The sequence below is a fragment of the Bacillus rossius genome, chromosome 1 (assembly GCF_032445375.1).
Source record: "Bacillus rossius redtenbacheri isolate Brsri chromosome 1, Brsri_v3, whole genome shotgun sequence".
NCBI classification, from domain to species: domain Eukaryota; kingdom Metazoa; phylum Arthropoda; class Insecta; order Phasmatodea; family Bacillidae; genus Bacillus; species Bacillus rossius.
The window spans coordinates 72,612,174-72,637,015 of NC_086330.1; the positions used below are offsets into that span (position 1 = coordinate 72,612,174).

At 36.8% G+C, this 24,842-nt stretch overlaps 1 protein-coding gene across 4 annotated transcripts in view; it reads left to right on the forward strand.

The window, feature by feature from the left end:
- Positions 1–24,842, forward strand: part of LOC134537618 (mitotic checkpoint serine/threonine-protein kinase BUB1 beta-like) — a 222,425-nt gene that overhangs the window by 82,737 nt on the left and 114,846 nt on the right. For all 4 annotated transcript variants that reach the window (XM_063378288.1, XM_063378282.1, XM_063378272.1 and 1 more), the window contains exons 7-8: positions 4,013–4,176; positions 11,931–12,003. In XM_063378288.1, the coding sequence (XP_063234358.1) occupies positions 4,013–4,176; positions 11,931–12,003 (237 nt within the window). The remainder of the gene's footprint in view (positions 1–4,012; positions 4,177–11,930; positions 12,004–24,842) is intronic.

The following is a 24,842-nucleotide window of genomic DNA, read 5'->3' on the forward strand; positions in this document are numbered from 1 at the left end:
TCGGAGTTGGATGGATACATATATTGAAGGAGCGGGCAATTTACAACACTCAAGAACCCTTAGAGAAAAATATGTTCCTGAGCTTGCTAGTTCACGTCAAGGCAAAGTTACTAGGAAAGAAGATTGACATTCTTTGCGACGAGACAACAGACAAAATGGGGAGGTGCGTGTTTTTTTAGGATTTTGACAGTTTCTAGTCCTGAACTTCTTGTTGGTAGTGTTCACTTTCTCGAAAGCGCCAATGTCACACATTGCTCAACATGTGCCATGTTGGGCACACAAGCTAAGTTTGTTTGGAAACATTTGGGCTCAGGAGTTAAAAAGATCTCAATGAAGTAGTTGTCAAAACAAAGAATGTGTTTCTGAACACGAAGAAGAGGAAACACTTGTATTCTCAGTTCCTCAGAGAGAATTAAGGTGAAAAAAAACAGTTGTTTCCAATGCCTGTAGTCACAAGGTGGAATTCCTGGTTTGAAAGTGTTTTCTACCTTGCTGACTACTTTCATTTGGTTGTGGAGTTTTGCAAGTCAGATGAAATGAAGGCTACCCAAAATGCTGCTGTGCTGTTCTTGTCCTCTTTAAGTTAAAGTGAAATAAGTGTGATTCAGTGCCTGGCGGTTGTTGTGAAATATCATGGAAAGTGTCTTGTTGATTTAATAACGAGGCTAGAAGGCTGGAGCTACCCAAACACTCATATTTTGAATGGTGAGCTTACCAAGGTGCAGCGCAACTTTGAAAACATGAAGCAGTGCATTTTTTTTTTTGATGAAACAAAATAAGTTTTGGACCACATGAACACCACGAAAGCAGCTGCTGTGAAAAGAAGTGTAGTGCAAGTGGCTACAAAATCTCTGGTGAAGCTTACCAGCTTGATGGCTACAGATCCAAGCAGACTTGACTTTGAAACACTGAATGTCTTTGATCCAAAAAATATTTTGATTATAGACATGAGCCCTATTTTGCTTGCTAAGTTGTGTGAAGTTTCTACTCTGAAAGAAATGGACTGCCAGGAGCTGATCACCGGTTTTGGAGAGTTAAAATAGATACCGTATTTACTCGCATATAGGTCGCCATCACATATAGGACGCACCCATAATTTTAGGTCTTGAATTTGGTATTTAAGATTCCCCCCATATAGGTCACACCGGTAATTTAATGACGTGAACGGCCGGCGCGCCGTGCATGAAAGAGTTAACAGGTACTGTAAAACTCCGCTACTACGAGAGCTGATAATGGCGTGATAAATTGTTGTAACAAGTAATCGTAATAACCGAATATAGAAAATTGAAGTCAAGTTAGATTCCAAACTTCTTAAAATGTCTTAATTGTAGATTATAACTCGAAAACAGTGCTTTGTATTGAAAAAATGCACAGAATAAAAGTTGTAGTAAATTTAATTACGAATAAAAAAGGCCTGTTATGATTTTTTATATCTACAGCGGTTTTCGTTTTAAACGTGCAATTGGTCTGACGCGTTAGGAAGTTCCCGACACAGATAAGATAGTGGCTGGGGAAACCATTGCTTCTCCCCTTCCCTTTTTCTACTTGTTTGCTATCCAGGTGCAACATCGCCCTTCGTTTACCATTTTTTTGTGTTTACTGCGTGAACATTTTCAACAGTTTTTTTCCCCTTCTTCGAAGATGCCATTTAAATCTTTCGTTGCCTTTGTTGCCTTTAATTTTTTTTTGTGTTTGATTTCTTGCTATGAAAATTTGCTTGGTTAATTAAGATATAAGAATGATGCTATCCTGAAATGCTGTGAGATGTTTTTGGAGTATATTATCACAGCGACAAACCGACAGGATGCGCTCCTCTCTCAGCGATGTTTATTTTGACAGCTCAAGCAATTATCCACGACCCTTCACAGCATGAAAAAAAAGAAGAAAAAAAACATGTTTGAATGCAGATGAAAAAGTAACTATGCAGTAAAATAAATATATTTACGTCCCTGCTAAATTTTTCTATTCAATAAAATTCTAGGTATTAGTATTTTTTTCAGCAGAAACTGCTGTGGGACTAATAAACAAATTGTATCATAATAACTTATAAAGAATTTATTAACGGCGAAGGACAGTCGTATAAGCCCATAAAAATATTTATTTTACCGAGAATGGACTATACAACCTGGCTTTTGCCGCACGCGGTGTGGGAGGGGAGGAGGATGCTGACAGTTTCTCACGCTGAAGGTAAGATAACATGACAACTGAGACGGCTTTTTGTGCGATAGTGGAAGCGCCGAGCTCGGCTAGACAGTGCCGCGTGGACAGTCTAGAGGGGTGGTATCTATTGTTAGGCGTCTTTTGTATGCCTGCTTGCTTACGGTACAGCTCTCGCCAAGATAAACGTGAACACATAGCGCACAACAAAGTGTAACAGACTTGTTTTTCAGCCGATTTTACTGAAATTTTCGACTTTCTCTGCTCAAAGTTTTCACGGTTTCTCAAAAAAAACGGTCGTATAAACTGAATGGACGCATCAGAGGGGGGTCGCATCGGCGGGATTCTACTGTATTGCAAAAAAAATTCCTCAAAAATTTTAAAAAATTTTTCTTCACATATAGGTTGCACTTCATTTTTGCCCCATCAAATCTGGTAAAATTGCCGCGACCTATATGCGAGTAAATACGGTAGTTGAGAAACAAAAGAAAAAAGCAGTGTGGATGTAGTGAATGCACTTCAAGTTGTAAAACTGTCACAACCTGAATTTTCTGACAAGTGCCTGGAAGCAGTGTGGATGTTGTGTGCAAACGTTGACTCGGAACGCTTTTTGTCACAATGCAATAATGTTCTCACTGACAAGAGAACTAATTTGAAACAAGAAAATTTAGCTACAATGGCTATTTTTTTCATTTTAATGTTAAATGTTGTGTCAAAGTACTTTGGTTCTGAAATTATTGGGTTAACTTAATTTAGAATCTGAGTTCTTAAACTTGTGTCTTTTTAACCTATATTTGTGTAATTTAAATTTATAATGTTTCAATTGATGGTGCAATTATCTTACAATGTTCTCTTCATATTTCTTACACTTGAAATCGTAAAAATAAAAAAAATATATAAACCCACTTTTAGGTAAAAATAACACCACTTTTCATCACAAAATACACACACCTTTTGTATGTCTCTAGTCATGGCATCAATTGCTGCCATGGCTTGCCATTCCCCGAACAAAGCACATGATGCGTGATACTTTGAAACCCAGCATGATTAGACGTAAAGGCCTGGGGTGTACCTAGTCTTCCCTAACCCAGACCTCTCAACAAATATACTTAAAGTTATGGTTGGAAAAAAAATTGACACGAACCATGAAGACTTAACTTGTATTCTACAGGATTCAGATTTATTGTGTGACCTATATTTGAGGGCGACCCTTATGGTGAAAAGGTTAGTTTTTTTGCCCAAAATTATTGATGGGACCCATATGCAGGGGCAACCCTTCTGTGGATAAATACGGTAGCCATGTAGGATGTTATTTTCATTAAGTTCTCAATAACGGTCTAGAAATTTCTAGAATGTTCCGGAAGTATACAGAACATTAAAAAATGAATATCTACTTCAAAATATACCTGGCCCTGTAGGCTGTGTCGAATGTGATTTTATTTCCTCTGGGAACTGAAACCATCAATTTTAATTCTTTCCAGGGTCACTGTGAGCAGGCAGGTCGCTTGCCTTCCACCAGGTGATCTGGGATTGGTTTCTGGCGGGGTCAAACCCAGAGTTTAAGTTTCCAATAGCCAGAGGATCTTATCAGCTAACTACCGTTTCTCTCGCCCATTCATTCCATACCATTCTCACTTTGTAACTCTCATGTGTTCTGTCAAATGACCTTCGTGTGGACAAGATGCTGTTGCTTCTCCAATACTCTTACGTTTTGTACAATCTTGGGTTGCATCTCCAGCAGTTTTACATTTTAGTACGGCTGATGTGTGTACAGTGTATGTTGTAAGCACTTTGTTCTGCTGATTTGTCAGAATAAATTATATGAATGGTAGTACTTAATTTTTTTTTGTTGCAGTTCATGAAGATCAATCAGAAGGTTCCCCTCATGCACACCATCCAAGTAATGATTTACTGCCTACTTTGAAAGTGAGAAAACACCAAGTCTGCGATTTCAAATGTCCCATTGCAGTTTTTGAACAATCAGATCCTACTAAAAGGCCCATGTATATAAAAGACAAGGTAATGTTTAGTAAATAACTTATTTATAATGTTGTAGATGTAAAGAATATAGTGATAGAGTATTTATTAATTTGCTTGAAAATTTATATTTGATTAATTTTGTTTTATATTATCATTAATTTTATTATTTTTTTGATTTACATGCAGAAATATTTTGTATTGTACGTTAAATTTCGTAAAATACTTTATTCCCACGTATATTTATGGGTTAATATTTTTGTAGTTCTTTTCCCCCCTTTTAGTTGTGTAGTAATTGTGATTCAGAAAATAATTTGCATTGGTTTGAGCTAAAATATTCTAACCAAACAAAATTTTCTTCTATAAAATATAACAGCTTAACTGTCAACAAAATTTGTAATTGAATGTGTTTAGTTTCCAAAAGCATAAATATGTATGTACGTACTTATTTCCAAATAATATAATGAACTGTTGTCACTCTATCAGTACAATACCCTAACAGTAGTAACTTTTTGTTGAACTTCATTTGGTAAAACTCTTTTTGGAATAATGAAATGCAGCAAGCTGCTTGCCAGGTGGAAAAAAATTTGCTATTATATTGAAATATACTAAATTTAATAATGTTCATTACGTACCATTTGTGATTAACTAATAATTTTTTTTTATCTTAGGAGATAGTATTCTTACATACTATAATATATCAGACAAATATCAGCAGGACTTTGCTGCTAACTCTCTTCCATTTGCAGCAAAATTTTCTATGCGTTTTGCATGTAGTTGTGGCTCAGTTATGCCAGTGACATGCTGAACTTCTGGGCTGAGCTCAAGAATTTATTGGGTGATTCCACGTTATATCAGCACACACATTCTAACTGACCCTCCTAGATTTAAATTATATTTTGTTTATAGTTTACCTGCTTGAAATAAACAAAGAAATAATTAATTTTTTTTTAAAGATTTTTAAGTTTTTTTCTTCTTCAATTAATTCACAAAATAACCCAAATTTTGCATGTTTCTGATCTAAAAAAATAATTGTAATTCGGGAACAGTTGATAGAAAGCTAAAATTGGTCCCATTTTAAAGATTTTTTTATGAGCTTTCATATGACATTGAACTGGATTTAGGCTGCTTCATTAAAAAATACAATGGAAAATTCCAAATTTGGTTTTCTCAAAAAGTGAACATTTTGAAATTTAAATAAATTGTCAAAAATTGGTTGCACCTTTCTTATTTGACCTGTTTTGGGATCAATATGGGGTCATGAGATATGAGGCATAAATCCGTGGTATATGTTAAGAGCAGGTATTTGATAATACCTATTTTTGTTCATTTATTTAAACTACGAATATTGATGTTTTAAGTACTCTCATACAAAGACAATTATAAGAATGGTTTATTAGGATGCTTACCAAATTTAACAGGTAGCACTTGTATAAATGATGCCAGCAGGCTAACCTGGGATTCTGTATTGCAGTGTTTCATTTCTCTTTGGATTGATAAAAGACATAAGTTGCTTTCTGTACATCGTAGTCAGAAATATTGTATGTTCTGCCTTTTGAGGTGACTGGGTGAACTTTGCACAGGATGTCTTTTGATGAAATGTAGAGAATATCAGATGCTGTGGAATAAGAAAAAGATGGATGGAGATAGTCCTGCAGGGTGTAGAAATGCCCCTTTCCCATGTGCTGTTGCTGAAAAATGTCATTCTGCATCAATAAGAAAGTCTTTTTTTTTTTTGTAATGGCACAAGTTCAGAAAGTTCTTCTTGTATTTATATTGTGCACTAGACCCATCTGAAAATTATAATAGGTATCTTTGTGGGAGTTCTTTATAATCTCTGCTTCAGAAAGTTTAAAAGTTTTGTTCTGAAACAGGTAGACAGCAACTGTGTTGTGTGTTAGAAATTACAACAAAACTCATTTGTTTGAATTTCCCCTCGGACAAATGCTAGCATCAGGCCGAGCCAAATTCAGAATTTTAGCAGAGGTGCTGCCATACATGTCTGGGCTGTTTCTAGAGGGAGTGACACATATAGCCACGGATATACCTTTCACAGTGTCATGAATTTGTCGGGAGATATAATTTTTTGTTTCTAACTTCCCTTAAAGCTATGGAATTTATACTATTTGCATCCAGTCAGCTTATTTGAAAAAAACTACTCACTCTGCCTATAAAGTGCATTACTTAGGTTACTTTTGATGAGTGTTATTTAATTCATCACACTTCACATACCTGATATATATATACTTACTTCTCTTGTGATTCTATTCCTTTCTTCAGTTTAAAAACACTAAAGATATGATGATATATGTTTTGTCACATATGACATGTAAAATTGATGAACTCCCTCAATTACTTCAAATACGTTTAGATGATGTAGGTATTTTTTTTCTCCGCCATAGCCAGTCGTGTCTTTTAGTGAAAGTGAGCCATAACAGAGACTATACATAGTCTCAGGTTAGCCTACTATCATTTATGTAAATGCTGCCTGTTAAAACTGTTAAGTAGTCTAATAAATACTTTGCATGCCTTTACTTAAAACATTTATATTAAGGTGGAATGAAAAAATGTATTTTGTCAAATTGTTTCTTAACACCAGGTAAAATTTGCCTTACCATCAGTATCAATTCACCAAAACTGGAGCTCGATTGAAAGTCATATTAAGGTGCTTCAAACACCTCAAACATTCCAAATATTCATGATTTTAGTCATTTTTGGCAGTTTTTATTTTTTTATTCTAAGAAAATTGTTTATATGCTTTAATTAAGAGTAGGTATGTATCTTATTTATAAAGAAGAGTAAAGAAAATTAATAATATTTGCTAGAGTATTAATAAAAAAAATGACATAAATCGTTGCAGACTGTTTGGGCATTGACATGATAAAATGATACTGAAGGGGGGAAAATTTTTGGTAATACTCAGTCGAGCTGTTCATGTTTCCTGAAATCGACAAGTATAAACAAACACAGGAATCCTATTTTTATCTCTTCCCTTCTCCATTCTGCCCCCAGGCTCCCACTCCAAATATTTTTCCTCTATACTTGCCATTTCCATCATTATTTTTCAGTCTCCTAGCAAAGAAGAAACGAGAGTATCGTTTGGTGTTTTGTAAACAATGACAGCTAAAGCAAGTAGTGAAGTAACTCGTGGTGTAGGTAAGAGTGTTGTTTTTGGTTTTCCTTCACAGTTGAATAAACAAGTTTTGCCAAGTTACTGTGAAGTGATACAAGGAGGAGGGAGGTGGGTGGGTGGTCTCGAAAATTTTCCATATACTGTAGACTGAAAAAAACCTGGAAAAGTCAGGGAATTTCATATTTAAAAATGTGTAACAGCCCTGATATTTATAATTTGTAGTTGAAAGCCACAGGTTGTTTCTGTACATGGTTTTAAAATGTTTAAATAAAATTTTATTGTCCACCAATTTGACCTTTATTACTTAAACCCTTGCCAAATGACCAATTTTTTTTCTAGATCAGAAACATGCAAATTTTTTTTAGTTTTTCAAATTAAACTAAAAATATATATATTCTCATTTACTTAATGCAGGTAAACTATAAACAAAAATATCATTGATATCTAAGAGGATCAGATTGAATTTAATGTTAAGATTTCCCTGCGGGGTTCGTAAAGGATAGCCCAATTAAAGATTTTTATCACACACACAGTTTTATTTATTACCACTGCTTGTCACTTACAAATAATCTTCTAAATTGTCAGATAATTAATTACACGTAAAGAAATGTAAATTCCCCAGTCACTCGTTTCACACACCTCGCTGGGCCGCACTTCCGGCGCAGCTCTCGCCGCAGCACCCCTCGTGGGTCTCCGCCGCGGGACTCCGTCGCCGCACTCCGTCGCCGCACTCCGTCGCCGCACTCCGCCGCCGCCGTCACACCCTTCGCCGAGATCCCACACGACGACTCGCTCGCAACTTCACTCGGGACTCCGCCGCGCCCACGACTCTATCGCCCGGAAACTCCCGACTCCACTGAACTCACTCACTCCCTGCCCTGGAGCCTTCGTCCAAGGACTTCGCCACTCTGCTGCTCCCGCGGCACTATCGCCCGGAAACTCCGCCGCGGGAGAACTTCCGACTCCACGCACTCAGACTCTCTGCCCTGGAACCTTCGTCCAAGGACTTCGCCACTCTGCCGCACCCGCAGCACTATCGCCCGGAAACTCCGCCGCGGGAGAACTCCCCAGTGAACTCCTCCTCGAAAGTCAGCCCAACCTCCTTATATAGCCCGTGGGTTCCCGTCCAGAACAATCGGGCATGTCTCCGAGATATCGCGCGACCTTCGCCGTCGAAATGCCCAGAATCGCGTCGTGAGTCCTCGAAGGACGCGGCGGCTGCTCAAAGAACGCCGATAAACGCAACAAGCATCGGGTTCCCACAAAACGCGCCGATAAACATGTCTAAGTCCTTTTATTCCGCAGTGCGGCCTCTTTTAAGTAACTCGATCTGAGGCAGGTGCGCGCTGCGACGGTCAGGATGTTGCGAGACAGTATGACACGAGATACCAGGGAGAGGATGCGGGTGGACGGGGGGTGCATACAGGCCGAACGAGCACGGCGATGCCAAGCACTGCAGCCAAGCGCGATCGTAACATTGCCCCCTCCTTAAACCTGTTCATCCCGAACAGGTAATGCATCTCCTCCTGGAGTTCCCCATGCTACTCGAAGTTTAGGCCTCCTGCCTTTCCTCCATCGCGGGCTGTACAGTCTCACCAGATAACCCTCTCTCTCATTAGATGTAGCTTCTCTTGTCACCCTGCGACACTTCTGCGTCGCAGATGCCCCATGTCGTTCAGCCAGCTGCCCGAGACGGGCTGACCGATGCCTTGGACGGACCCGATACTCTTGAGTGCATTGCTTATTGCCTTCCAACAGTTTCCTTGTTTCTTCCCTTTTTCTCTCCATTTCTTCTCTCGCAGCTACTTGTTCACACAGCATTTCTTCCCAGCTCTTCTTCGTCTCTTCTTGGTTACTCTTCAGCTTTTCTTGGCATTTTCCCCTCTCTCTTTCGTTTATCTTCATTTCTTCTTGTTCAATGTTCCTTACTTTGTAACTCATCTTCACTACTTCTGTGCTTTTCTTCAGCTCTTCTTTCATCTTCATGTCCTGGCTAATTTCCTCTTCGCTGTTCTCTTCGCTGTTCTCCTCTTGGCTGGTCTCCTCTAGGCTGGTCTCCTCTTCGCTGGTTTTCTCTTCACTGGTCTTCTCTTCGCTGGTCTTCTCTTGGCTAGTCTTCTCTTGGCTAGTCTTCTCTTGGCTAGTCTTCTCTTGTCTAGTCTTCTCTTCGCTGGTCTTCTCTTGGCTGGTCTCCTCTTGGCTGGTCTCCTCTTCGCTGATCTTCTCTTGGCTGATCTCCTCTTGGCTGGTCTCCTCTTGGCTGGTCTTCTCTTCACTGGTCTTCTCTTCACTGGTCTTCTCTTCACTGGTCTTCTCTTCACTGGTCTTCTCTTCACTGGTCTTCTCTTCACTGGTCTTCTCTTCGCTGGTCTTCTCTTCGCTGGTCTTCTCTTCGCTGGTCTTCTCTTCGCTGGTCTTCTCTTTGCTGGTCTTCTCTTCGCTGGTCTTCTCTTCGCTGGTCTTCTCTTCGCTGGTCTTCTCTTGGCTGGTCTTCTCTTGGCTGGTCTCCTCTTCGCTGGTCTCCTCTTCGCTGGTCTCCTTTTCGCTGGTCTCCTCTTGGCTGGTCTCCTCTTGGCTGGTCTCCTCTTGGCTGGTCTCCTCTTGGCTGGTCTCCTCTTGGCTGGTCTCCTCTTGGCTGGTCTCCTCTTGGCTGGTCTCCTCTTCGCTGGTCTTCTCTTCACTGGTCTTCTCTTCGCTTCACTGGTCTTCTCTTCGCTTCACTGGTCTTCTCTTCGCTGGTATTCTCTTGGCTGTTCTTCTCTTCTATGCTTATCTTTACTTCGGTCTTCATTTCATTCTTCATTTCTTCCTGGCCATTCTTAATTTCATCCTGAAACTTCTTCATTTCTTCTAGGCTATTATTTGACCCGCTCTTCGTTTCTTCATGATGGTCCTTACTCTCATTATTTTCACTCTTCACTTCTTTCGCAGAGTTCTCATACTGGATCTCCATGCCCTCATGTCATTCACCATTTCTTCCAGGAGAACCCTTATCTTCCTGATATCTTCTACATTTAACTCTTCAGCAGCCATCTCTCTCTAAAGAATTTACTGATTAAACAACCTAAATAATTTTTTTCTAATACTGATCTTAATTTTAAATGACCTAGCCGAACCTTCTTATTAAACTAAAAATATCTCTATTACATTCAAAACTAACACTGACTACAGTATACTCAAACTAACTCTAGAAAATTTCAAATTCACTGAAGTTCTGAACACTAACTATATTCTCGTTAATCTAAATTCTATCCTTAACTTTTATTCTAAAACTGTAACTGAATCCTAAATCTATTAATTAGGGCTATCCCACTTCTGACACCAAAATGTTAAGATTTCCCTGCGGGGTTCGTAAAGGATAGCCCAATTAAAGATTTTTATCACACACACAGTTTTATTTATTACCACTACTTGTCACTTACAAATAATCTTCTAAATTGTCAGATAATTAATTACACGTAAAGAAATGTAAATTCCCCAGTCACTCGTTTCACACACCTCGCTGGGCCGCACTTCCGGCGCAACTCTCGCCGCAGCACCCCTCGTGGGTCTCCGCCGCGGGACTCCGTCGCCGCACTCCGCCGCCGCCGTCACACCCTTCGCCGAGATCCCACACGACGACTCGCTCGCAACTTCACTCGGGACTCCGCCGCGCCCACGACTCTATCGCCCGGAAACTCCCGACTCCACTGAACTCACTCACTCCCTGCCCTGGAGCCTTCGTCCAAGGACTTCGCCACTCTGCCGCTCCCGCGGCACTATCGCCCGGAAACTCCGCCGCGGGAGAACTTCCGACTCCACGCACTCAGACTCTCTGCCCTGGAACCTTCGTCCAAGGACTTCGCCACTCTGCCGCACCCGCGGCACTATCGCCCGGAAACTCCGCCGCGGGAGAACTCCCCAGTGAACTCCTCCTCGAAAGTCGGCCCAACCTCCTTATATAGCCCTTGGGTTCCCGTCCAGAACAATCGGGCATGTCTCCGAGATATCGCGCGACCTTCGCCGTCGAAATGCCCAGAATCGCGTCGTGAGTCCTCGAAGGACGCGGCGGCTGCTCAAAGAACGCCGATAAACGCAACAAGCATCGGGTTCCCACAAAACGCGCCGATAAACATGTCTAAGTCCTTTTATTCCGCAGTGCGGCCTCTTTTAAGTAACTCGATCTGAGGCAGGTGCGCGCTGCGACGGTCAGGATGTTGCGAGACAGTATGACACGAGATACCAGGGAGAGGATGCGGGTGGACGGGGGGTGCATACAGGCCGAACGAGCACGGCGATGCCAAGCACTGCAGCCAAGCGCGATCGTAACATTAAGTTAAAACGGTGCTGATTTGACATAGAATGACACATTATTTTTTGGCTTGATCACAAGTTTCATAATCACTAAACAAATGTCACATAGAATCAGACCACTCAAAGTTTATATGTAATACATTCACACAATTTACGACTGATGTTTAACAATCATCTGATTAATTTTTGTGGCTGTGAGAAAACTTAATTTTGTTACCTGTCTATAGTTGAACAGCTATGACACATTTATATATCAATGCGGTCTTACATTTCTTTTATATTCTAAAGTTTCTACCAGGTTATTGTATATTCTTATTTTTTAGAATATGTTAACAATTTCATAAGGTGAAATTTTTTCTGAATGTTCTAGGTGTATGCTGGAAATGTTGAATTCAGCCTCGAAGAACTTCGAGCAAATACGTACAGAAAAAGATATGCAGAAGGTACTGTGTCAGAATATAAATCATATTTTAATTAAATAAGTAACATTACACTCTGGCTTTAAGTTTACTTTTACAGAAATTCATCTTAAGTTGAAATTAAAGCAGTGATGATTCCTGGTCCAAACTTTGTTAAATATTATGAGCAGGGCTGTGTGAATCCTCCATTTTCAGTTCGATTTGATTCTGAATCGAATCCCTACCAACTATTTGAAATTCGATTCCAATTTTGAATCTTTTCTTTCATTTTTAAGTTTTATTATCATAATAATTTGCATTAAGTTTATATGCTCATATTACTGAAGGATAAATAGTTTCACAAACAAAAGAGTTGACAATATTATTTTATTACATACAATTTCCAGCTGGCAGTTGTAGAAATAATAATTAAATTGAATGTAAGAACTTCTTTAAATGCTATTTGTTACTTTCATATACAACATTCACAGATTTATATAGGCTACACTGCTACAGTTTACATACAAAATAAAACACTTTGACATAAGATTTATGGTAGGCTGTATATACATACATTGAAACAAATGATTTTACAAAAATAAGAATTACGTAGACCTACATGTTAAAGCTACTTATTCCTTTCACAAAAAGCTAAAAATATAGGCTCAATGCCTAATGCAAACATCCCTTTTCAATAAACAATTCAGGTGTGTCAAGTTCATTATCATCTTGTGTACCTACCTATATAAAAAATGGATAAGCTTAATAAACATAAAACACTGCAAATAAAAGCCTGTATTAGAGATGGTGTTTACAAATTATCATGTAAAAATGTCAACTTTTCCCGAGTTCAGGCGCAAGACATTCCCTGCGAGAAGACACAATATTACCAGCTGTAGAAAACATTCGCTCACTTGGTACCGAAGTAGCGGGAATTGACAGCAATCTTTTGGCAACCACCGAAATGTATCTGAACCGGAATTGATTTGCTTTCCACCATGCAAATGGATCAGTGTGTCGGCTGATGACAGGCTCATTGATGTACCTTGAAATGTCATCAAGCACTCTCTCATGTGGTAAGGGATGATTCACGGCCACTGACTGTGAAGCTGTATCAAATTTGTTCCACACTGAGAACTGAGAAGATGATAATGGCTAAAGTGTATGTTGTGCCCCTGTTTGTTCCTTATGGATGCCTTCAGAACTTGTCAGACTCTATGAACAATTTTAGAGAATGTTGCTCTTTCTTCTTTTCATGGCCGTGTAACAAAATTGCTTTATACCTTAGATCTACAATCATTGAAATAACATATTCTTCTCGTAGTCTGTAGTCAGGAAATCGCACAAGAATTGCCTTAAGCATGTTATGTGCAAAGACAACGCCACTTCCTGCTTCAGCTCTTGAGATGAAAGTTTCTAACAAATCTTTAATGCTATCTGCAATGGGGATAACCATAGAAATGGTGGTATACTTTTCCCCACAGAAATCATTAGTAGCTTCATAAATAGGTGCTAATACATCCATCACACCTGCAATCAATCTCCATTCAAGAGCATTTAAATTATCCATTGAGCATGAAGAAGCAAGCTCAGCTGCAATTACTTCTTTCTGTTCCAAGAGACGTAAAAGCATTGCATATTCACTGTTCCAACGTGTGTTTCAACATCTTGAATGAGTTCATGTTGTAGTTTCCCCATTTGTTCTTTAAGTGTGTGCAACCGCTGAGTGGCCTGTGAGCTACGCTTGTAATGGCCCGCAATGTGGCATGCTTTCTTGCAAACTGACTCCATGCCAGGAGTTTCCTTTTTTCCATCATTTACAGCTAATTGCAGGGTATGACCCAAACATTTGAATGGCACCCAAAAAGTTTTTGATAGTGCAAGTTTAATGTTCTTTGCATTATCAGATAAGACATACACATGTACACCTTGGGGAATTTTCCACTTGTTTGAAACGTCTAATAATGCATGGCTAGGGATGTGCGAGTACCCGATATTTTCGGGTACGGTTCGAATCCACAATTACCCGAACCCGGAATCGTTGTAAGTACATGGATTCAAACACTATTACGAATATTCACAATAGTTATAAATTAGGGATGGGATTTTCGAATCTTGGATTCGTCGAATATACCGAATCCTATGGATTCGAGGATTCGTAGGATCCGAGGTGGGATTCGAGGTTGGATTCGAGGTGGGTTTTTAAGAGTTTTAGGTAGTAATTGAAAATTGTAGTGCTGGGCGAAGTTCGAAAATTTAGAACCTAACCGAACCGAACCGAACCGAACCCTTACGTTCAGTTCATCGAAACCTCATAAAATATATTCGAAAAACCGAACGTTCGTTTAAAAAAAATTACTTTTTCTAATTTTCTAACCCCCATTTGAGACCATTCACAAAACAGCACAACAAAATTCCATTACTTGTAATATTCCGACTTTTATTGTATAATCGTCGCCTCAACAGTTTCAAGCGCAGACAAAATAAAAATAAAATTATTAATCGTCGCATAACTCGCATAGCATTTTTTTCATATAGGCGCGCCTCCTTTTTTTGTTTACTTTAGAGATTTTTGTATGCATTTCTCGTACTACGTAATATAAACTATCGTACAAATGCCAAAGGTATTGTATATTATACCTTTAACTATAGTGCGTGTACGATAAGTATTGTAAAATCACCAAACATTGCGTACCCCATACGTTAAACTAAAGCGCATGTATGAGAACTCTCGTATTTCGGCAAAACTAACGTGATCAAGTTAACACAAGACAAATGCGGTAGGAAATGATAACGTAAATTACGTATTTTAAATTACTGGGATGTATATATTTTCTTTGGCCTTTTTGGTTATATCAGTCAAGTACTGAAAATATTAATTTAATCTTGTGTATTAAAAGTACTGGTCCAGTAAATTTTACAGTACGGTACTAAGTTGACTAGCTTAGTCGCGGCAGCCATCATTATTTTTCGTGTTTTCTTCTTTCTGACGCAAATTTCTATAACCACACTTCTTATGTTACGTTTACAATATTATTGTTCGTGAGGTGATTTGCGATGAGCAGGCTTCCGTCGTTGAAGTTTTCCAAATGGAGAAAAGATAATGACGACCCAGATGACCCAGAACCACCCAAAAAATGTCTAAAGTTTCTTCTGGCGAGCAGCATTCTTCCAAGAAAACAGCAACTGCAGTCAGCTGGTTTTGTAATGTAGATAGGTAACTTAATTCACATTCGACTTTTTTTTAATATCCTATTAAAAAGTTTTACTTATTAAAAATGTTAGGTTATGTCTACCACAAAAATATGTTATGTGGCATTGTGCTGAATGTTCGTCATCTTTATAATATTATATTTTTTTTAATGAAGGTTAGTGAACACTGAAAAAGGAAGATACTCTTTATGAAATTTAGATGGAACTTTTTCATGAATTAAAAGTATGTATATATAAAGAAATTAAATGCAAAATGATTTTCTCTAAACTGTTTTCTTTCCTTCCCTTCATTATTTATTGCATAAACTTTACTTATACAATGTTTTGTAATTTAATATAGCTAAGCTATATAATGTTTTAATTTTACATATGGCTGGAGAACTTTTCTTTCTCACCATTCAGTTAAAGACCAAAATTCTGGTGGTCGGTTCATTTTAATTCAAAACAATTATTTCTGTATGACGTTTGGTTCGGCTCAGTTTGAAACCAGAGAATTGAGGTTCGTCCAGCTCTAGAAAATATTATACCTAAACTATATTATAAAGGTAACGGAAAAAGCACAAACATAAGATGAACTACGCTGCATTTTGTCAATTAGCATAACTACTTGATCATTTCCAACATTCAATAATGTAACATTGCAGAAAAAAATGTAAATTTTTTTAAATGGTGTCTGTTATACAAACATATTTTATTGAAAACATAGGAAGGATTAATTTAACAGAGAATTAGACAGATGCAAACTTACGTGTGTGGTTTTTGAGGTTATTTGTCTCTGTTTTATATCAGGTTTATACACTATGCACTTATTTTATAATTTTATAAATACATATGTGATTTTTTTTAATACATAGGCCTATGTAATTTTTTAAAATAAATGTGTGATTTTTTTTAATAACATGTGAAGTTTAGTGTGGGACTGGGATTCGAGATTCAATGACAAACACTGAGGATTCGAACAAGGATTCGGATTCGACCAAAATGTGGATTCGTCCCATCCCTATTATAAATTAATTTAATATGGCTCAAAAATACTAGCAGTGAAAAATGAAATTAGGCTACTATTACGTAAGTATTTATAATATGATGTATCAAAGAAAGATATCTAAATTAAATAATTAACACAGTGACATTAAAAGAATTTCGAGATTTCGAGAGCTTAAAATATAATTACGAATTTTGTCGTACAGCAAACTATAAACTAAAAACAATTACTTACCTACAAGAAAAAAAGTCTTGGCTATTTATTGGAGAAAAAATGGTTTCGTTTACTGAAACGTTTATAAAACTGAGATTTCCCTGTGGCGTGCAGTTTATTACGATTGAGTTGGAGAATCAATATGTTTTGGTTTTCTTATTTTAAAGTGTTTATTATTAATTAAGTTTACATACTTATAAACATTTCAATCTCAGTGTAACAAATAATTGCTAGTAGTTACAGTTAGAAAAAAGAGAACATACATTATTTTTAAAATAATCAGTTATTTTTAATTATTTTGTGCTTAATATTCGGAATCGGATTCATATCTCAAATATTGCCAGGGATTTGAATCGGATTCGAACCGTACTGAAAATCAAGGATTCGCACATCCCTATACATGGCAAATTGCAGCACCGCTGTGTTCCCCAGAAAAAGGATGTACAATGTGATGTACAAGGACAAAGTCGCTAGTCAAGTAATGGCAAGTCAGTGACAAGTAGCTATCATTACTGCGAGATGTCCACATGTCTAGTGTATGAAATGGAGCCAACACCATTTTGAAAATCATGTTGCATTTCTTCTGTGACCTTCTTAACTGTATCTTCATGCATTTGTGGAATTACAGTTCGTGAAAAGGTAGTGCGGTCAGGAATTGTGTACTGTGGTTCTACTAAATTCATCATTTCAACGAAACCTCTGTCATTAACCATGCTGAATGGCTGAAGATCAATTGCAATCATTCTGCCAATACTTTTTGTAATGGAGATTGCACGGGGGTTGTCAACTGAATATTTATTACTTTTTGTAAACAATAATGGTAAAGATTTTTGAGCCTTTTTTACTACATGTATTGGTTTTTGCTTTTCCATCTGCATCTGCAAGAATTCTGAATATTGCTTTGTGTGTCACTTCAAATGTTTGGCCATGCTTGATGTGCAACCTGTCGTTATTTTGAGTTCCCGCCCACATGTATTACAATTTGATTTTAATTCAGACACTTTTTCAAAATGGGTCCAAACACTGCTACGACTTTTCAATGACGTCGGCTGTACACATGCCAAAGCATCACTGTTGGCGGCAGCGTAACTCATTCTTCAGCACAGTAGGCTACCACAGAAAACTGTAGTTACTTTACTGCATAACCTTCGATATTGTGTACAAGCATTGAATATATATATAATGTATAGAAGTCGTGAGCCCAGGTTAAATTTTCTGTCCGTTTTCGCAGAAGAATTGTTGTAGTAGGAAGCTCCGTCGCAGCGATTGCTTCAATCGCTGAGTATCGACAGCACACGCCCCTAGCGGTCTTAGCAAGTACTACGTTAACCAGCCAGTCATGCCACCTCCCTTCACCCTCCCATGTATGGGAAGCTGGTATCAGCACCGCTCTGTGACCTTGACGATAAGTATTCCTTACCACTGCCTTTGAGAGCCACGAAACCCCGGGAGAAGACAGTTACTGGATTTATTTTAATTTTATTTCGCATTGGTAATTTTATGTCAAACATTCTGAAGGGTAAAAAGGTGCGTACACGGGTTGTCAGAATACGAGGATCAGTTCACGAGGCACATCAATGTTCCAATTTTCCGCTTCCCAGTTAAAAATAATGACAGGGAAGTTGTGAATTATAACTTGCCAATTTTGTTTTACATTATTTATCAGTTAGATACTGTGTAAAAAAAAAGTTGACGTGAGTATGCGAGGAAAGTCCTAATTATTTAGTATGAATTGGTAAAGAATTATTTTCTTTTAAATTTAAAATAACCACGTTTTAATTACTTAAAAAAACTAATTAGATTACTACAACAGCATATTTTTAATTTAATAATTTTGACTAAAATCGAGTGAACGCTAGTTAATTTTCGATGTAAATTTAAATAAACTCAAAGTTTTAGCCAAGTATTACCCACGTCGTCTATTTCACATAAAATGCATTTGTTTGGCAAGCGTTTCAACAAAAATTTTAAGATTGATTGCAAAATATGTTTAAGAAATAACTAAACCACTAAATAATTTGTGAGTAGATAGACTGCAGCTGCATTAGTATTTTGTTTTGTTTATTACTTTATAATATTAAGATGTTAGTAGCTTAATGATCCCTGTCAAAAAACGTCATGTGAAAAATGTTGCGTTTATCTACCAGAGAACATACTTTGCAAGTGGATTAGTGTAAGAAAAACATAAGTTCGAACTTTTGTTTTATACAAAAATAAAAACAAAACCGTGGTAAAAATTGGTCCACACAACCACCTCAGTACTTTTTTAAAGTACGTAGATAAAACTGTTTAAAATGCATTATATTCTACCGTTATTACCTAAGTTATGAACAATTTAAATTCCAAAATACTTTATTATGTATCCAGAAACAAAATTGACCTGGAAGACACTTATATTGATATTCTTAAAATTAGGTACTCATTTAAACACGAGGTGTTTTAGACTTCTAGCCCAGCCAAAGTATATTATGTGCTCAAATTCAATCCGATGTTTATGATTTTGTGTTTCAATTGTTTAGTGGTCTGCATGGAATGTCACATCAACAGTCATGATAACTAGGAAATGATAATGTAATTGAAATATTTTTGGCAAATAGATGAATCAGTACCACTTGTCGGCTATATGACTGTGTAGTAAGAAACCACCATTGAGAACAAAGTCAGCGTTCTCCAAGTCCAAATTCTCCCTTGTCACCTAAAACATGTACAGGGTTGCTTTCTTAGCTTTCCGTATCCCAGCTTCGTCAAAGAGAGCTAAATGAAATGGAGCCAACTCATACTGCATATACATGATCAAGTCATCCTATTTTTCTTAACTTATCGTTATCCTCTGGAAAACTAGCAAATGATGAATGAGCTATTACAATTGAAAGTAATAGTGTAGCTAATATTCGCCAGAGGGAGAACTTGATCTTTTCGTGACAATGCTTGATTAGAATTTTTCCAAAATTATTCTCTATTGATTTCTTTAGCTAAGCAGAGATCTTATATTAATCTGTGGCATCCCTACTTCTTCGAGATTGTCAGAAATCAAGTTCAAACATATAAACTGAGTACTGCATAACTCTTCAATGATGAACAGATGCAGTTGCGGTCATCCCCAAGATCCACTCGCAAAGAACTTATCAGTGAATCCTCGTCCTCGTGTAAGGCTTCCAACAATTTTCATGTTACGCATTTAAGTCTGTTCTGTGGTCTGTCTGACCAAACGCTATCAGTTCTTTTTATTGAGAAGTAACCCTGATATGCAAAAAATGTTGAATTCTGGATTATCATGGATTCTAGCTTAAACATGTCTTGTAAAGTCAAATGACAGCATTTGGCATACGAGAGGCACGGTTCACAAATATATAGGTCAGTTGCTATAGGAAAAAGGTTTGAGATAAAAAGAAAAACTCATTGTTTAAGCGAAACTATCTCAAACAATATTGGAGATATGAAAAAAGTGAAAATAATATTTTATAGGATTTTTAATGGTCTTCCATTTTTTATCAAAAACGTTTTCTTTCAAGGTTAATCATTTACGAGATAATTCTTTAAAAATCAAAAACAAATGCCTTTTTTTATAATCCTTTCTAGTTTCTGACTATCTCACTTCCTATTCATCATGTCTTTTGATTTTAATTCCCCTGGACACTACTAAATACGTGTAAAGTGTAACAAAAATATTGGATTTAATTCGACTACGAGTGAAATTTTAGCATATTTTGACTGGGCTATTCCTTCATTACAACTATTGCTAGTTTGAAAGCTTTCAACAAACGTTTCTGACAAATAATCTCAGTCCTGACATATGACAGTTGATTATTCCTCTGCGTTTTACACGATCATATTTTTACATATTTCACAGATGATGAAACAAACACGTACATTTTCTAATGAGTCATTGATTTATAAACCTCCCTTTATACGTGTCAGTGATTGCACGTGTGTAAGTCGTTTGCTAAAGCTCGACAATGAAATATTTTACATTAGTTAATGTTTTAAAAAAATAATGAGATTATTTTACTTAATCTATAAAACGTATACGTAACGTATACTTATGGACAATAACATAATACGTAGTTTTGTTAAATGTCATTAGATGGCATTGTGCATGTTTCGTATCGTTAAGAATGTACAGGAGTAAAAGTTACAAAATTTTTATACGCAATGGAAGAGTGTTATATACTGATATTTAGAATGAAATAATTCTTGGAAATTTATTTTGTACTGTTTTCTTTTTGTTTTGTTTTTTTAAGTTGTTAAGTTATATTTAAATTTATTGTGCATATACATATAATACAGTAGAACCCTGTTATAATGTTCCTGCATATAATGTTTTCCTGCTTATAATGTCATATTTTTAAAGTCCCAATATTTCCCCCATAAGGACAATGTATTTATTTCCTGCATATAACGTTCATAAATAGTGTAATTTCCTGCTTATAATGTTTACTTTCTAACATTCAATAAATGGGGAAAAAATGTTTTAAAACCAAATTATTCCAACACTTACGATAAAAAGTTTCCTTTATGTATGTTTATGTTTACAATCACTGCCATACAATACATGAAGTTTGTTAAAATACAATTTTATGCAATATACTGAAGGTATACAATGTTCATAGTTGCGTGTCAGTTGGCATCCTTAGTCAACTCTTCTCTTCCTTGCCATTCCAGTGGGTATTCAGATGCACGTACATAGTCCTACGATATTTAAGTTGCCAACCATTGAGCGAGGGCAAAACTAAAAGTGTTTTCTATTGCTTACAAATAATTTTTTTTTCATTCATACGTATGAATCCCAAAATTAAACATTTCCAGGTGGCGAAGGATTAGACGTTCTCACTCTTAATGTTGTCATCATGAATCGTGAGACAATTTTACAAAAAATGTGGCAGTTTATCTTTAAAGACAAACAAAATTTAACCAGGGAACAAGACGAAGTTGAAAATTTTTTGGCTTGTTTCAGAAAATTCATGTATCAAGTATACTATCTTTGGTTTTAACATTAAAGTTGTTTACATAGCTTGGTGAGTTCGTTGGTATAAAGCTCGAACATTGTTAAGTGCTAAATTGAGATTTCCTGCTTATAACGTTTTCCTGCTTATAACGTTTTCCTGCTTATAATGTTTTTTTCTTGTGCTCCCTTGAAAAACATTATAACAGGGTTCTACTGTATAAGGTAAATACAGTTGTGGTACATGGGAACTTGCACAATTACAATTTCGTTCAAAATTACTGTGCCCCATTTAGCCACAGTCTGTTTCACTTAAGGTGGCTTTAAATAACATTTATTGCGACGGCTTAAGTCTTTGGCCGCTGAATATTTTACTGTAAAATAAACAAAAATTATTAATAAATAATACATGATTAACTAGTCTTGCACTACATGAATATGTGTTAGTTTTGTTTATTGCTTCACAAATTCTTAATGCTTCACATAATTCATATCTCATATGTCAAAGTCTTAAATTTCGTTGTACGACCTGTCAAAAATGTCACCTACGGTACTATGATAGGATGATTATGTGGCTTTTTTTACATTGAAAGTTTTGTGCATGTAAATAAACTCTCCAAACAACTCTAGAATACAGAGAACTGTTTTTCGCAAGAGTTTTATACACCAACTTAACTCAAAGTTACTGGGCCCTCATTATTTGGAAATTATAAGCACGTATAATCATTTGTTTGTGGTATTTTTATTTTACTTCCACCCATTTTTAATTTGTTTATGTGACTTGTAATGCAATTCAATGCACTGTGTTGTATAATGCTTCTGAAGGAGAATTTACAAACCAACCTTACTTCTGAAAAGTATAGGTAGTAAATATTTTTAAAATTTTCTATAAACTTTTTTTATATCTAGCCATGTTAATAAAATATTAATTTATCACTGCAAAATAATATTCACTGCACGTATGCAAACATAAATAATATGTATGTACATGTTCACTGTTTAGTTATTTCTTTAATATATAATTTTTTTCCCGATAAAATCGAGTTTCTGGTGTTAGAGCTTTTATGAATGTATGACTAAGTTCGTGCACAGATTTACACTGATCAATTATTTATATAATAGTGTCCGGTATTTTATAATTTCCGCTTTAAATACATTTGGTTGAATATATATTAAAGTGGATTCTTTGAGGTACTTTAATTAATTTGTTGAATAAAATATTTATTTTATATCCAATTGGACCAATTTTTATTCAAATACAATAATTATTACACCATATGGAATCAAACACCAATGAATTACTGATATATGTGGCTCTTTTTAAATAATTGTGTAATATTTCAAGGATTTATTTTTTGCTTTCGGTTCTTTAAACAATTTACGCATCATTTTGACGAGCATAACCTACCGCCTTGTCAATGCGCTGGCTCTCCACACAGCAACGGAAACAAAATACAAAAGATTGAGAGAGAGAGAGAAAGAGTGAGAGAGAGAGAAAGAGTGAGAGAGAGAGAGAGAGAGAGTGAGAGAGATAGAAAGAAAGAAAGAGATAATACGCGCGCAACCATGAGACAAGCGATACTATAGCGCTCTAGCGTGGGAGACACTAACCACGAGTGCCTTCTTTTCGAAAGCAGAGCTGTCTGGCGGGGGAGCTTCCAACTACCTCAGTTTGGATTCCAAAACTGGCAGAATAAATTGTATCCTCTCGCGACTTCTATACGTTATATATATTCAATGGTACAAGTAAGCTAGCCCGAACATGAACGTGTGTGGGAACATATACGCAGACGCTTCAAATAAAATTATTTTAAGGCATTTACAACTACAGTATTTGCTCCCGTAAAGGCCCTGCCCGCCCTCTTTGTTTTGTAAACATTTTTGATAAAAAATTTAAAAACGTTGTAGAACGTGGTATATTTATTTATTGAAATTGGGTGCCTAATTTTATATATATGTTTCTCCAGAAATAATTAATTAATTATGATTCCTCTTATTAATATTGTTTTATCCAAGTTATTACACTCATTTGTTCCTGGCTAAAATGTTTCCGCTTACAAGACATGTAAGTGTCTAAAATGTGTAATAAGGAAGTGTAGAGTGAATCATAAACTAAATATTCATTTATGAATTCGATTTGTAAAATGTATATTTTAAAAGTAATGCCAAAGGTTAGGAATTTGACGTAACTAGTTATACCTTCCAAAATATTAGTTTTTTTTTTATTATCTTGACTTAAAAGAACAAGCAAACATTAATGACATCTATTTAGGTGATCTAAGTCTCAATAACATATATACTATATCAGTGATAGTTATCTGTATGCGGACATATATTCCTAGAGAGCCAAAAATCTAAGTAAAGGTATTTCATACTAGTAATGTCTCGATTCACGTAACCTTACGTCTAGTTCAGTTGTTCGGAGACACTTCAAACTCTGCTGCACTGGACATCTGGATTGCGGTAATCAGAGACAAGGACGTTTTGACCAGCTGAAAACTACAAATACTACTGTTCTAATTGTAAAATTAGATGACGGCAGTCCAGCATCCTTCTCTGATCCTGAAAAGTCTTTATAATTATTGTGAAACGATCTCACCGACGTAGACAACATGGAACCTTGGATGTATGGTCGTCATGGTTGTGTCGGGAACTCAGGCCTCAGAATTCTTGTGACAGCGACTGACTGCACCGACCATCGTCCTTCAGGGATGGAAAGTACGAAGATTCGAACCCAGGATGGTCTGGAATGTAGATATCGACCGAAGAGTAAGCTTATTCTTGAAGTTCGGAAAATACATAATTCCGTCAAATTAATGCGGAATTTGATGTACCCAAATTGACGTCTATCAAAATAACGTAACTCCGCTGTAGTCTCTTCTTGTGAGCTGAACGGAAATGTAAAGAAAAGTACGACCCTCACTCAGTACGTATCTTCCTCTCCAGATAATTTTTCCTTATTTTATTTGCTTTTTACACATCCATATTCGAAAATCCACTATCGAACGAATACCTGTTTATAGCAACCATATATGAATTAACCAAAGCTGGAATTGAAAATCCACAGACTTATGCAAGTAGGAATAACGATAATGTGCAGTGTTGTCGGAGTAGAAGAGGGGAAGGGAAGTGGGTGGAGCAGGTACCTACACTCCTTTGTCTGGTTGGCTGACTAGCTTACAGGAGGGAGGTCCTGTCAAAGCGCTGCCTCTCCCCCCCTGTGGATTAACTGCCTCTATCCCTCGTGCCGCGTCGTTGCTTCCCCCACCCACCCTCATTAGAACAAAGACGCACGACTTGCCAGTCGTTCCGCCTGCTGTTTCATTTAATCAAAATTTAATTGGCGTTTAAATAAGTTGTGGCGGTATTTCATTTTGCTTTTATTAAATGTTAGTTTTTCATACCTGAAAAAAAGAAAGATCTATTTTTTCCTCCGAATTCGCGTATAGGAGTCGAAAATTTGGAAAAAAAAGTGGGGGCCTTTACGCGAGTAAATATGGTACCTCAAATTCTTCTAGACTGCTACTTTAT